Below are 16,464 nucleotides of genomic sequence, written 5' to 3'. Positions count from 1 at the left end.
TCTGCCTATAAAAGTCTTTCATTTTGTACAGCTCTTTGGAGCTCCTTTCTATCTGCTAGACGGGATGCTGCCCAATCCACGAATCACTGAATAAAGCCAATAAAATCTTTAAAACTCAGCTCGATTTTGTTTTTTAACAAGATGGAAGAGCGACTCTTTATTAAAACCTTGCTAGGTGCCAGGAATTGGTCTAAGTATTTGCAAATATCATTTCCTTTAGTCCTCGAACAAACCCAGAAAGCAGGTGCTCTTATCATTCTCATTTTTCAGATGAAGAAACTGAAGGCCAGAGAAAATCTGAAATGTGTAGGTATCACATGGCTACCAAAGAGCAGAACAGAACTAGAACGTAGCCTGTCCTTCCCCAGAGTCCCGTTTGTTACCATTTACACTATCCCACTTCACAGGACATAATAGATGGAGATTTTTCCAGACAATAAACACTAAACTCCTGATACTTCAGCCGTGCCATATATACAAGCAGATTTTCTGAGCAACGGTCACACAGAAAAAGGTGAATGATAGGAAACAGGTTTGAAGGAGGACGGTTACATACAATGACCTTGGCTGTCATTGGAAAAGGCCACAGCACAGGTAAGGGTAGGAGTAAATAATTAAAATTACATTATAAGAGCAATTGCTCCAAAATGGGGAAATAAAGTGTTAGGAGCTAAAGAGTTTCAAACAGAATTATTTTTTCCTATAGGAATTCCAGAATAGTCTAAAAATAACAAATTAGTTGATCACAACAGACAAACCAAGCCTAAAATATCACTGTGCAAGTCCTGAACAGCCGATTAAGATGAAAACCAAACATTTTAAAACCATCGTTATTGCACATGCATGACAAAGCGCAAAACTGATATGTGATAAGTGGAAAATCAAAATAAGTTGCACCCAGTTCACCACCACTAACAAAGTAAGGTGACGGCGACGGAACCCATTCAAGTACAGCAGCAAGGCCTTCCCCCGGAGCGCAGGCAGGCACACCTCACGACGTGGACACTATAACCAGCGGCTACAGGTCTCTAATCGAGCTGGGGCTGCAGCAGCAGCAGCGTCTGGGAACTTGCTAGAAATGTAGACTCTCTGGCCGTGCCTCAGGCTACCGATCAGAAACTGCGCAGGAACAAAATCCCCAGATGACTGGAATGGTGTTAAGGTTTGAGAAGCCTTAGAGAAAGGGCTGGAGGCCAAGGGGAAAGGAAGGGCTCCTCCGTCTGAATATTCTGAGACTGCCTCTGTCTACACCATCAGAAAACTCCTGAGAGGCTGGGGCGTCTGGCTGGTTAAGCGTCCGACTCTTGATTTTTGGCCCAGGTCCTGATCTCAGGGTTGTGGGATCGAGCCCCTCGTGGAGTTTCATGCTCAGTGGGGAGTCTGCTTGAGATTCTCTCTCCCATCTCTCCCTCTGCACCCCTCCTTGCCCCCCCGGCACGTTCCCTCTTGCTCTTTCTCTCTCTAAAATAAATAAATAAATCTTTTTTAAAAATCCCAAAACAAAAAAACTCCTGAGAGGCAATCTCTGAAATGAGATCAAGCCCAGAGCCTTTCCCTGGTGGCTGGGAGAGTTACCCCAGGTGGGCTAATGGATTTGAGGGGGAAAGGCGAGGAAAATCAACCCAAGACACTTTAGGAATAGTTGGCAAATTTTAAGGAGAGGGAAGGTGAAACGGTAATGCCATGCACTATGAGGGGCCCTGCCTGCACAGCCGCCTGACCTGAAGACCCAGGGAGGCCCACAGACGAAAGATCCAGCTCGAGGCCCTAAAGGTGGGCAGGACTTACATGAACAGCGGATGCTTTTGGCAGGCTCAGATCTAAATTTTCACAAAATATGGAAGTATCTGTTAGGAAACCAAATGGATGGGCCCCAAATCAAAGAGAAAAAAAAACAAAAGAAGGATATTTAGATCCAGCCAATGGTGGCAGCACAGCCCTGATTTTACAGACTGGAAGCAATAATCCACAGGGAGATAAGAAAGAAGTAAAGGAGGATTTCAACTACCTGCACTTCGACCTCAGTCTGTACTTTCTAACTAATGAAGTTCTTCTTTCCAGCTTCTCTCTTAACTCAGGCAAAGGACCCCGTGGGCAAAGCGTCCTGTGAGGGGAACCCAAACTACCCCCTCGAGCAATAAGGACGCCTGAGCCAGCAAGACCCCACAGCACTGGCCCAAGACGATGACCTGACCTTCACTGCCACCCACCTGCATGTAACCACCAACCCGTGTCCCCCTTTTGACCTATCTTTTAAACTATCCTATTTTTAAAAAGATTGATTTATTTATTTTTAAAGATTTTATTTACTTACTTACTTACTTGAGATAGAGAGAGAGAGCATGAGCCAGGGGAAGTGGCAGAGGCAGAGGGAGAAGCAGGCTCCCTGCTGAGCAGGGAGTCTGATGCGGAACTCGATCCCAGAACCCTGGCATCATGACCTGAGCCAAAGGCAGACATTCAACCGACTGAGCCACCCAGATGCCCTATTTATTTATTTGACAGAGATAGAGCACGCCCATGTACAAGTCGGGGAAGGGGAAGAGAGAGAGACAGAGAGAGACAGAATCTCAAGCAGATTCCCTGCTGAGCCTGGAGCCCAATGTGGGGCTTGATCCCATGACCCTGAGATTATGACCTGAGCCAAAATCAAGAGTTGGATGCTCAACTGACTGAGCCACCCAGGCGCCTCTAAACTCATCTTTTAACTCAGGCAAAAGACCCTCAGATAAAGCATCCCATGATGGGAACCCCAACTACCCCTCGAGCAATAATGACTGCCCTGATACCAGCCAAGCCCCGTGTGACTGACCCAAGACAATGATTGACCTGTACCATGCACCTGCATGTACCAACTGAGCTGTGTCCCAAATTTTTCTTATACAAACCTAGAAGTATTTTCAGCACTTTGGAGACAGTCTTTGAGATGTTAGTTCACTGTCTTCCAGTGTTGGCCTTACTGAAATAAGTTCCTTGTTTCCCCACCACCCTCTCTCTGCCTCTGGACTTTGTCAGTGGTAAGTGGCCAAATCTGGTCTGTGTGGGACTCACGGAGCCAGGTGCTCTTGCACCCGTGGGCTTCCGTTACAGAAGGTTCTGGTCTTGAAGTATTTAGGTATGAATCAGCTCCACAACTCAGTAGATGCACGAGCTTGGGCAAAGTAACTCACTTCTCCTCCTTGTGCTTCAGTTTCTTCTGAGGGAATAAAACAATATTTACCTCATACTCATGGTGAGGACTGGCTGAAATAATACAGGCACAGCCCTTAACTCAGAGCCCGGCACTCAATCCATTTTGGTTACTGTTACTACACAGGACGAGGAAGGATAAGGCTCACTTGAGAAAAGATAAAATTTAAAAACTCAGCTGGGGCTGTTTGAAAGCAATTAGCAACAGCAGAGGGTAATGAAACACTATAGTTAGATTTTACTGGTAGAGAAATCTAAGTAGTAGAAAGGGATATTTGGTTGTCATTGAAGTAATTATTAGTTAAGGTTGGAAAACTCCGAAGAGTAAGGAAACACGAGTCGGGGAGAAACACACAGCGAAGGAACTGGGAAAGTTCACTGGCCGTAGCACCTGGTAGGGTCAACACTTAGCATATCCAGTTTAGGCATATCTTGGGGGCAACCCTCCTGTTGGGAGATAGAGGAGAAATCTTCTCAGAAACTTAAGGAATTCCAAGCAGGAGACAGAGGAAGAACAGTCACTGCAGTATGAGTGACACCACAGGGCTTTAAAAAAAAAAAAAAAGGCTATAGGATCCCGCTGGCAATGTAAAACTACAGTGAGAAGAGCAAGCAGCAGTCTGTCTGTCAGAAAGTAAGGCAGAAGGCCCACGGGACAGAGTCCATATTCAATTCAGAATCAGGTGCCAGGAATCCAAAGATCAACGGGCCAAAGGGATGTAGGGCAACTGAAACGCACACAATTAAATTAACCTCTTTACTGAAGGTTTCAGCCGGATGGATTTTAGTTCAGTGACTGGGGACCCAAACAACTGGCATTTACAGAAAGCAACAGCCAAAATACCTGATACCACCCGTGACTCGGGGCTGACAATGGAGTGTTGTGAGACTCATTTCTAGGAGCGTGATTTTACCAGAAGGTAGTCTAGATGGAGCTGTGGTGTTCTGTCCTCATAACCCTTTAAAACTTTGAGTAGGAGACAGAAGAGGGTAGCATCACTCAATTTTGAGGAGGCTGATTAAGATACGCCCGTGAGGAGTGGCAAATCATATCTGTGACAGGAGTTTAAAGCTTTGGGGAGTTCTAGCTCCACTCTGGTGGGGTAAGCACGCAATAGCCTGTCTCCCGCACTGATCACAATTAAAACCTCTGGACGGCACACAGAAAGCGACAACCTGAAGACTGTGAAAAGCAAACAAGGCAGGCAGCGTATAGAAGGATGTCAGATCGGAAGAGTAACCGCCAAAGGGATGAAGTTTCCCTGTTTATTTTTCTTTGTCCTTAGGCTTTGCCCAGAGGACGAATCTCCATTCAGAGCTGGCCGTGGACTGTGCTAAGATCCCACAAAAGTTGTGGGCTCACCCCTAAGCTGTGCATAAGTGAGATGAACCCAAAGCAGCATAACTAAGGTTTAAATCATTGTGTAAGTGTCTGGCTAACACAAATGTCACATGCAAGAAATACACCCAAAGCAGCAAAGACTTGAAAACTCAACTGAGGCAAACAGAATAAGCCTAATCAGGTTGACAGCCTGCTAAAAAATTTAACATTTTCCAGGGGACTATAATAAGATCCAAAGCCATACAAAAGAATGTTCAAAATGTCTAGGATCCAGAACAAAATTATTCAATGCACAAAGATGATGGATTCTCAAAAAAAAAAAAAAAAAATACAATCGACAGACGCCAATCACAAGATGAGCCTAACATTGGAATTATCCAAAACAATAAAGAAGTAATCTTAACTAAGCTTCATGAGGCAAAACTAAATACACTTGAAATGAATGTAAAAATCAGGTTCTTACTTGAACTTGATAAATAAAAACTATGAAAAAAATTGGTAATTTCCCAATTAAAAAAATACAATATCTGAAAGATAATATTTGGTCAGTAGGCAACATAGTAACACAGTGATGATCAAGGAAAGAGTCAGAGATCTTGAAGACAGAACAAAAGAAACTGTCAAATTTGAAAAACAAAAAGACTAGAAAAAAAATAATCAGAACCTCAGGAACCTGTGAGACAATACTAAAAGGTCTAACACATGTGCTATTGCAGTCCCAGAAGTAGAGGGGAAAGAAATTGGGGGGGGGGGAATCTTTGAAAAAATAATAGCCAAAATTTTCCAAAATTTAGTGAAAGTCATAAATTTATAGGTTTCAGATGTTCAGTAAACCCAGGCACATTAAACTCAAAGCACAAATAGATACATCATAATCCAACTGGTAGAGAATAATTGCATCCAGAGGTAAAACAAAAAAGTCATTAGATATATTAAAATCAAATAAGAGATAACCAAAAAGAAGGCAGGAAAGAACAGAGAAACAAACAAAATACAAAGGGACAAACAGAAGACAAATAGTAGACCTAAAATAAAAACAGCAGACCTAAATTCAACCATATCAGTAGTTTATATTGAATATAAATGGTCCAAACATATCAATTAAAGATGTAGATTATCAGACTGGATAACTACAAGACCCAAGACTATGCTATCTGTAAAAAACAAACAAACAAACTCACTGTAATAATAAACACATAGATGGGTTAAAATAAAAGGACAGGAAAAGATATACCATGCAAACAATAAGCAAAAGAAAACATAAGTGGCTATGTTATATATCACAGAAAGCACACTTCAGAACAATGAATATTACCAGGAATAAAAGAGGACATTACATAATTAGAAGGTCAATTCATTAAGAAAACATAATACTCCTAAAATGTATATATATTTAACAACAGAGCTTCTAAATATCTTAAATAAAAGCTGACTGATGTGAAAAGAGAAATAGACAAATCTACAAATACAGAGAATTTAACACTCCTCTCCCAACAATTAACAGAATACGTAGACAAAAAATTAGTAAGACTATGGAAGACCTAAATAACATTATCAACCAACTGGACTTAAATAACATACACCAAACACTCCATCCAACAACAGTGGACTACACATTCTTTTTAAGTGCACACAGAACACCTGATGACATGGACCATATTCTGCCCCCCCAAAAAACCTGATAAATTTAAAAGAATTGAAATTGTACAAAGCATATTGTCTGACCACAATGAAATTAAACAAGAAATCAATAACAGAAAGATATCTGGATAACACATCCTGAACAACTTGTGGATCAAAAAAATCCCTAAGGAAATTAAAACATTGTGATCTGAAAGACATGGTATAAAGATACAACAGATAAAAATTTGTAGGTTGCAGTGCTTTGAGGGAAATTTAAATTTATGCCTAACAAAACTTAAAATTTTAAAATAAGTGTTTCTAGTCAATAGTCTAAGATTTAACTCTATAAAACTAGAAAAAAAGGAAAATAAGTCCAAAGTAAGCAGAGGAAGGAAATAATAAAGAACACATATCAATAAAAATGAGAAAAGAAAAATAGAAAAAAAATTTAAATATACAAGTGGTATTATAAAAGATCAATAAATTAGAAAAAGACTCAGGCAGGTAGATTCTACGAAGGCCAGCAATGTTCCCTACCCTCCTGTTTTTCACACCTTTGTGCATGCAATTCCCTCTCCTTGACTGTGAGCAAAACCTGTGATTTGCTTCTAACCAACAGAATATGGGATGTTCTGTTCTTTTGCCTTCTCAGGTCATACGCTCTGAAGAAGCAAGCTACCATGCTGCAAAAGCCCACTTTGCAAGGGATTGAGGGTGGATTATGAACTCTGTCGGCCATCACATGGTTTCAGAAGTAGATCCTTTATCAGTCTAGCATTCAAACTGATACACCTACCTCTGGCTAAGACTTGAGTGCAGCCTGATGAGCGATTCCGAAGCAGAAGACCCAGCTAAGTCATGCCCGAACTCTCCAAATTCTGACCTGGGAAACTTCCAGATAATAACATGTGCTATTTTAAAGTCACGAAGTTTGTGGTAACTGAAGCTATGAATATACAGATTATGAAGACCTAAACTTTGACTCTTATATAATTCCACACAAGAACTAACTCCAAGAACCTGTTATGCAGTAATACGTACCTGACGTAAGAGTGAAGACACAAACTACCAATAAGGAGAATGAAAGTGGAGACATTACTACAGACCTTACATAGAGTTAAAGGATAATAAGGGAATATTATGAACAACTTTATGCTTATACAATTGGCAACTTAGGTGAAACGGACAAATTCTTTCAAAGACACAAACTGCCAAAGCTCATTTAAGAAGACAAGTCGAGGGGCACCTGAGTGGCGCAGTCGTTAAGCGTCTGCCTTCGGCTCAGGGCGTGATCCCGGCGTTATGGGATCGAGCCCCACATCAGGCTCCTCTGCTGGGAGCCTGCTTCTTCCTCTCCCACTCCCCCTGCTTGTGTTCCCTCTCTCACTGGCTGTCTCTCTCTGTTAAATAAATAAAATCTTAAAAAAAAAAGAAGAAGAAGACAAGTTGAACAGTCGTGTGTGTGTGTGTGTGTGTGTGTGTGTAAATATACAAAGACGCACTCTCTCACATGTTCTCTCCCTCACCCCCTTCCTCCTCCTCCTCCTCTTCTTCCTTTTTTTAAAGAAATTAAGTTTGTAGTTAAAAACCTCCCCAAAGAGATACCACAGCATGGTTTTGCTGTGTAATTCTACCAAACATTTTAAAGGAAAATAATACCAATTCTACACAAGCTCTCCCAGAAAAGTGAAGAGGAGAAAACACTCCCCAACACATTTATGAATATGGCATAATTAGACACAAAGAGCAGACAAAAACATTATAAGAAAACTACAGACCAGCAAATTGAATCTAGTACTGTGTAAAAGGCTAATACAATATGCAAAGCTCATTCAACACACAAAAATCAATTGATGCAGGGGCGGCATGGATGGCTCAGTCAGTTAAGCATCTGCCTTCAGCTCAGGTCATGATCCTGGGGTCCTGGGATCGAGCCTTGCACTAGGCTCTCTGCTCAGTGGGGAGTCTGCTTCTTCCTCTCCCTCTGCCTCCCCAGTTCATACTCTCTCTCTCTAGCCCTATCTCAAATAAATAAGTACAATCTTTAAAAAAAAGTTAATCAATGCAATTCACCCTTTCAACAGATCAAATAAGAAAAACCATATAATCATCTCAAAAGATACAGAAAAAAAATCCATGTGACAAAATTCAACATCAATTCATGATAAACACTCTCAGCAAACTAATAATAAAGGGTATTTTAATCTGGTAAAGAGCACTGATAAAAAAAAACCCTATAGCTAATATCATACTTCGTGGTGAAAGACTGAGTACTTTCTCCCTAAGACTGAGAACAAAGCAAAGATGTTCTCACCACTCCCGTTCATCATCACACTGGAGAGCTTACAGTGAGGAGAGAACACAATATGAATATAAAGTGCCTACAAAAAAATAAAATTGTCTCTGGTCACATAACAAGATTATCTGCATAAAAAAATTCAAGGCATCCACAAAAAAGATGCTAGGAATTTCCTTAAAGAACTGTAGGGAGGGATGAGGACATCTGTATATAGTATCATTTAACAGAACTGCATGGCTATTTCTAACCTGTATGAGGTCAGCATTCCCCTACCGCCTTTTCCTGTGGAAGATTAGAGTGAATATTTCTTTTTCATAATTGTGACTATGATTTACTTTTATTCTTCCCTGCATTACTACTCAGTTTATCTTCATCCATCTTCCCTTCCTCACCCCCGAGATTAGCAACTATAGGAAAGAAAAAAAGAGCGAAGTTTATTCTACTTTCCTCTTTCAATTAGATCCCCCCAGGAAAACCAAAAGTAGCACAGTCAAAACAGTAACTCCCTGGCTACAGAGAGTCATCTAGATTTAAGGGAAACAGGAAATCATGCTATCTTTGCCTTTTTATCACAAGGTGCGTCTCTCTCTTCAGGTGCGAAGCAGACCTTGGCTGAAGAGAAGATGCAATAGGATGGAAGAGATGCTGCTAAGATGGGTGCTGGGAGGGACAATGGGGTAGAGAAGAGGAGCAGGAGGTCCAAGTAGCCCCCATGAGGCAAAAAAGGATTTAGAACAGGGGAAGCTTATACTCTCATTAGCCCAATTCTACAGGGACTGGAAGCTGGGGCACTGCAAGCTCTACAGTAAATATAGATTTCGATGGAGAATATTCCTCCAGGTGGGGTGGGGGAAGGCTTTTATACGCATAGATTAGAAGAAGGGGACACTGTTAATAAGGGAAACTCTGAAGTATATGTTTTTCTAAATAATGCCAATGATGGGAACATCTGGATGCTAGGGACCACTTCTGGTGTCATCGGGTGTGAGAAACCGCATCATTTCCCACGCATCACCACCATCCACGTGCTGTAACCTTTCAAAGGACGCCATGTCAATAGAAAGGGTGATTCTTTAGCTTTTCCACTTATTCTCATCCCCATAATGGTCACCTTCAGTTTATAAAGGAATAATCAACAAGACACACCAAGCTCCTTTATTCCTTTTTCCCTCCCAAATCCTTGGAACTTAATTCCTTGTCACCAAATCTTTAAAGAAATGCTAAGGAGCACCTGGGTGGCTCAGTGGGTTAAGCATCTGCCTTCCGCTCAAGTAATGTTGCCTGGGTCCTAGGATCGAGCCCTGCATTGGGCTCTGAGCCTGCTTCTCCCTCTCCCTCTGCCCCCCCCCTCAAATAAGTAAAATCTTTTAAAAAAATGAGAGGAGGATGAGGTGGGTGGAGTAACACCGAGGTCATGACTGCGCATGTCTGTGAAGGCTGGACAAGACAAATCCTAGAACGTGAATATGAGTCAAACCAGCCAATGCCTGTGGAAACCACCACATGTGTTTATTAACTACTTTAAGCAGTTTCATTAACTGACTCTCCAGCTGTAAATAGCTTAGAACTCTGCTGAAATACTTTCTTTCACTGAAGGCCGAAATGCCAGAAGAAATTTCTACCATGGCCACTGCCTCAAAATGATTTTTTTTTTTTCTGGTTAAAAGAGACTGGTGTTATATTAAAAGATATTTGTTTCTATTATTTAGTTACCCTGATTTACTTAATGTATTGCGATGTATTTGCTACCCCCCTCTCTCAGAGGTCCCACTCAAACGTCAATACCATTCTTCACATCTCTCTTAAGTCTCATGAATGTCATATGAATACAAAAGACTGAAAACGTCATCGTGGAGACCACACCAAAGGTATTCAAAAATGAGACTTTCTTTGGCTTGAAATCTTCAAGCACCATGCTCTTTGGAGTTAAATTCTTCCTACCTCACTTGTTTTGTCAGAATTAACACAAAAGACACACTTACCAACCAGGACGACAAGTCTGTATTTTTCGTTCGTTTGCCGCCGATACGGTGTCACTTCCTCATATGTGGGCACATCAGCTGTGTCGTACTGGTCACTCTTCTTGCATTCATACATGGACTTATTTGTTTTCTTATCTTTTCTACTAAGACGGAAACTCCTCCTAAAACCAGCTGCAAAAAATATATATTTTTTAGTAATAAGAACTAAAGAAAGAGACCCCCCAAAAAAAACAAAAAAACTTCAAAGTTGGATCGGATTTTATGAACTAGAAAATTCTCACAAGTACATATAGCAAGAGAAAACACATAGATACTACACAATTTCATTAAAACAACCATTTGTAAGAAAATCCTCAAACATTTATTTTTGTAGTTATAACATTCTATTTGGTTCCAAACCATGAAGAATTCTCAGAAATCAACAAGTAAAATAACTGCGTAATAAGGCAAAATAAGTTGGAAATCATAATTTATCATGGACTGACTGAACACAGTTGATAAGAAAAAGTCAGAAGCGCTATAAAAACATTTAAAATACAAATGCTGAATTTCCTCATTCATAAACACTAGAATATTTTATATTGTATTACAAGCACAACCTAACAACATACCTGTGGCACAGACAAGCATCTATTGTTAAATAAAAAGGAAACTAAGTTAGGGAGAGCTCAGTGTCAAACACGCCAAACACGGATCAGGCCACCAGACCCGCCTGCCATGAAGAGCAAGTTCTTTGACTTACAGGAGACTCCAGCACTGGGGGTAAATTATCGAGTCCTGGTGCTTTTTCTCCTATGGAAAAGTCCATGGTATTCTAATTTGAAGCCTACTGAAATTTGGAAACAAGGCCCATAGTCTCAATTGTGTACTCTTATCACAAGATCACATGATCTTTTCCTAAAATAACTGTAAAAGTACTTCAATAAATTTGAATGCTTAAAGAGCCCTCTTCAGCTCACGGCTACCATTTAACACATGGGTGTGAGAAGCTGACACAGGGGCGCCTGGGTGGCGCAGTCGTTGAGCGTCTGCCTTCGGCTCAGGGCCTGATCCCGGCGTTATGGGATCGAGCCCCGCATCAGGCTCCTCCGCTGGGAGCCTGCTTCTTCCTCTCCCACTCCCCTGCTTGTGTTCCCTCTCTTGCTGGCTGTCTCTGTCGAATAAATAAATAAACTCTTTAAAAAAATAAATAAATAAAAAGGTGAGGCAAAGTTCTTGTTCCTAGTCAACCCCCATTTCATTCTGCTTGCTCTTAATGTTGTTGCCTCATTTGGGATTTATTTCCTTTCCAGAATAGTGATGTTCATCACACACAGTATGATTTCATCCATACACATGGTACGAATTCGGTAAGATGTGCAATCAGTTCTCGACCTAACCAACCCTCAAAATCCAGACTTTGAGGAAAACAGTTCTGCTTATTGAAACATATATATTCGTATCAGCTCCAGTACAAAGCAAAACGCAAGTACATTTTTACGTATATAAAAAATGTATTCTCTTGGAAAAGAATATTTTTTTTTCTTTTGGAAAACAACGTTTATCAACTGTGGTAATGGTAAAAAAAAATGTAAATAGGGCTATTTTATAATAAGATACAAGAATATTAAAACTGATCTGTGTGAATTTTAGGGGCCATAATGAAAAAGACTACTACTACTGCCTTTAAGAAATTAACAGAATTCAAAACAAAGGCCAATATTAAAAACAATTAGCAGTAACCATGGAGTTACAGCACTTACCTTATGGATTCACAGTTTAATAAAAATCAGACAAGATACGAAGAAGGGGGTGATAAAAGGTCCATCTGATAATAGAGCTCCGTGGCCCACCGCTAGTCAGTCTGCTTTTGAGCAGGTACTCAGATTATTTGAGGGAAAAGATTTACAAAGGATTTGAGACGACAGTTCATCACTCTAAACTCTCTTATCGAAGGCAGAAGGCAAAGAGGAAAAGGTAAACAGGGCAAGAAATAAAACACGGTATCTCTCAAAGGACGAGATTCAAAGGAAGCAAACGGGGAATGTGCCAGCCTGGCCTTAGGATGAAGAAGTAGTATCAATTCTAAAACCAGGCAAGCAGAGTTCAAATTTCTTTATAATAGGTCACAGGGAAGCTGTTTATTATTATTTCTCTTGTACTTTTTAGGATATAGGGAAAGACTCATGAGAACGCAGGAAAAGGGTTCCCTTACATGGGAGTCCTCGCAACGCCACACCAGAAGCGGGGGGATCCTTACAACCACTCCCAGTGCTTGGGCGCCGTGCTTCTCAGACAACTCTCTCTCACCAATCTGCAGAAATTAGGGATGCCATCCCGACCCCACCCCAGCTCTGTCACCTGTGATGGCTGGCTCGTTCTGGAATTCAGCATAAGATGGCTTCCGGTTGAGCCCAAAAAATACCCATCAGCTATTCTAACTCTTCAGTGCTGGTATTTCAGAGTGTTCAAATTTCGGGTTCCCATGGCCCTGTCTCATGGAAGGCAATTATAGGCTAAGCAGGTAGAAATGGAAATTTCTTCACGGTTATTCCTCGCACAAAGGGAGGGTCTTCCTCATGTCACTACAAACGTATGGCCCAGGAATGAATCTAACTAGGACAGAAATGTTTCATCCACAGCAAATGACGTCCAAAAGTAAAAGCTTGAAAAGTTTCTGAGCCATGAATCCCAGCTAAATCCTGAATTTCAGTGCAAGTGTACCTAATTGAGAGTTTTTATGATTAATTGAAGTTTTTGCTTTCATTAACAAACAATAAAGAGATAGTAGGGAAAAGAGTGAAGGTAATCAGATTTCTAATGTGAGGCTGTCTGGACATCAAAGACGGGGCCCATGGTCCACAGGACGGTTTGGTGTTATTTGTTGTCCAGTGCTTGGTACAAAATAGGTGCTTGATAAAAGTTTTATAAATTCAAGTAATTTAAAAAGGCAGTAACAAAACCCTACTTCACCCCTGTTGCATTTTCTTACTGTAAATTTCAACAAAGAAAGCAGGGCACATTTGGTATTTTCACAAGAGAAAATTGTAAGAAATTCTAAGGCCTAATGACAGAACACGACATCCACAAAGGCACGGAGCTGAAGGAACTCTGGAGATCATCCTGGCCCGCGACATCCTCGCCCCCCCGCCACACAGATGGTACCGCACCGTGATCCAGTCCTGATCTCATTCACATCAGATTTCCAGGTGGCAATGACTGAGCAACTGGAATTCCCACACGTGAAGCTTAAGTGTCCTGACCCAACATGCTCACAGAGCGAAGGGAAAATGGCAGGTCACCACACCACGTCTCTTAGAGCAGGAGTACTGAGTGTTAAACATCGAGGCCCAGGGGCGCCTGGGTGGCTCAGCTGGTTAAGCATCTGACTCTGGGCTGTGGCTCAGGTCTGATCTCAGGGATCTGGCCCTGCATCGGGCTCTGCGCTCAGCACGGAGTCTGCTTGAGATTCTTTCCCCCTCCCTCTGCTCTTCCTCCCGCTCATATGCTCTCTAAATTAAATGAATAAAATCTTAAAAAAAAAAAAAAATTTGAGGACCAGAGGTGGCCAGGTCTGGGTCAGCACCTAGATTCTGACACTTACCAGCTGAATGATCCGCCAACTTTTTAAAAACTTCTCCAAAGCTCATTTCTCAACTTTACAATGAGGATAAGAGTATCTACCTTATGGGGTTGTTAAGGATTAAACAAAGAATTCACACAAAGCATTTGGCCCAGTACGGGGCATAAGGTAAATACCTACATATATTAGCTATAGATTAGTACTTGATTATGTCTCCAAGTAACTGAAAGGACTTGGAAGGCAGGAATAGATACCTCCCTGTACTCCCACAGCACACAGTCTAGCAAGAATGGGAAACATAAGGGGCTTATTAATAAGTGTTTAAATGGCCGTTATAAAAGAACAATATTTAAATATAAAGAATATTAAAATCACAGCCAGATTTAAATATGTTAAATATTAAAAGTACCTATTAAAGCAGTAAAGCATTTTAACAAAACACAATAGAAAAATTTAGTATGCATTATCCTTTCACTTTTTTCCCCTAGATACTCTTTCTAAGGATATATGCTACTTGTGGTACAATATTTAAATTTAAAGAGCCTCCTTCCCTCTTGTCTTCCTATCAGGATCATGTACTCTCCTAATCCACAGATACCTGTTTACTTTCCATATTTGTAGCACTCCATACACATGAACACACAGGATAAAACAAAACAAAACAAAAATTCCCAACCCAGAGGAACCAATGAAACAGCCAGAACAGAGGATATGACAAAAGGCACAAAATTCAGAGTACTTGCTTGTGATGGTTTCTCAAACCAGGAAAAAATAAATAAATAAAATAAAATAAAGGCTGTTTTCCTAGAATCTACCCTTCGCAGAGAAGTCAAGGGTGATAGCTCGTTTAGCGCGCCATTCAAGGCTCTCATTTTCAAACACATAATGAGCTATGTGCCAGCACACACTTCAGTAAGTCTAAGCTTAAAGGAGACTTAACTCTGTCTGGAAGAGGCAACTTCTTCCCTTCAGTTTTTATGTGGTTCTCTTACTAAAAGGAAGATTTAAAAATGCATACCTACACTGAGAGTCAGCAAAGGGATCGTTCAGGTAAATGGGAATAAATAACCTAGAACCTACTGAGTCCCCGTTCATTTTCCATGCACAAGTCTCAGCAAGAGCTGGCTTTAAAAAAGGAAGGGAAAAGGAACGGTAACGAGGAATTTGGAGTAAGGGAACAGTTTTACACAAAATATATTTTTCCTTATATTTCACATTTTTGTAATTTATAATTGGCTCAACATTTTTATGGACAGGCTTTTTCCAGCGAGCTTACCCACAGCTGTTAGAGATTTGTGTGTTTTAAAGGAACGACACGTTTACTTTCTTACAACAGGAAAGTGAATCTACAGTAAGACTGCAGCTGCAGGTCGGCCCACTGATCACAAGAAGACACTTCTTATATTTTCCAGTAGAAATCAGTTATGATCACTTATTAACTTAGCATATAATCACATAGCTTTGTTTAAAGTATTTTTTACTATAAAAGGAAACACTTAAGTTGCTTGGTTTTTGCTCCTTATTTCAAGAAGATTGCAATAAACATCCCTGAACATTCCCTTTATTCCATCTCATGGATTCTTTCATTAGGAAAAATTGCCAGAAGCTGGACAGATCTTGTCCAAATGCTTCTCAGATCAGCGAATGCCAGCACACATTTCCACCAGCAGAAAGTACGGTCACCCATATACTACACCAGTCTCTCATAAAGAGACTTCCAATTGCTTTGAAATCTGCAGTGATTTGACAAGTGAAAAAAACTGTATGTCATTTCATCTTCACTGTTAGAGGAGTTGACCTTTTTTTTCAAGTTTATTACCCATTTGCGTTTATTTCCGTTGTAAATTGTTGGTTAATACATCTTGATCACTTTCTGATTAGGGTCTTCATAAATATATACACATACATGTATCTTTTAAGGTTACAGCCCTTGGCCCTAACTTACTGCAAACACTTTTAAAGATTTTCAATTTTCCATTCTGAAGGAATTTAAAATATTTATGTAGTTGAGTCTCTGAATTTATTTCTTTTGTGATTTCTTCCACTGTTTTTAGGACTTTCCTATCCTTGGGTCTGATAAATATTCACCTACAGTTTCTTAAGTTAAAAAAAAATGGGTTGCATGGCTTTACACTTAATTTTTTTTTTTATCCCATCTGGAATTACTCAGCTGTAATCATGAGATCAACCTTGTAAGGTGAGGCTGTAACTTTATATTTTTCTAATTAACCAATGGTCCCAAAAATACTTACTGAACAATCCTTTCACTCCTTTATGTTGATACATACTTTGTACTAAAGTACCAGATGGCTTATTATTATGTCATGACCAAAAAAAAGAAAAAAAAAAGAAAAACAAAACTCAAAAAGGTGATTCTTGGCCTGAGTTTATAGAATTCTCTTATTGATGATATCAATACCAAAACAACAGAAGCCATGATGGTGGTAGTTGATATGTATTGAGAACT

The 16,464-nt window shown here is 40.3% G+C and overlaps 1 protein-coding gene across 3 annotated transcripts in view; it reads right to left on the bottom strand.

Moving 5' to 3' along the window:
• Positions 1–16,464, bottom strand: part of MPP7 (MAGUK p55 scaffold protein 7) — a 283,281-nt gene that overhangs the window by 36,947 nt on the left and 229,870 nt on the right. For all 3 annotated transcript variants that reach the window (XM_057304655.1, XM_057304654.1, XM_044378520.3), the window contains one exon: positions 10,436–10,606. In XM_057304655.1, the coding sequence (XP_057160638.1) occupies positions 10,436–10,606 (171 nt within the window). The remainder of the gene's footprint in view (positions 1–10,435; positions 10,607–16,464) is intronic.

Source organism: Ursus arctos, unplaced genomic scaffold (assembly GCF_023065955.2).
Source record: "Ursus arctos isolate Adak ecotype North America unplaced genomic scaffold, UrsArc2.0 scaffold_30, whole genome shotgun sequence".
NCBI lineage: Eukaryota > Metazoa > Chordata > Mammalia > Carnivora > Ursidae > Ursus > Ursus arctos.
Note: the sequence above shows the minus strand (reverse complement) of the source record. Positions and strands in the feature narration are given on the sequence as shown.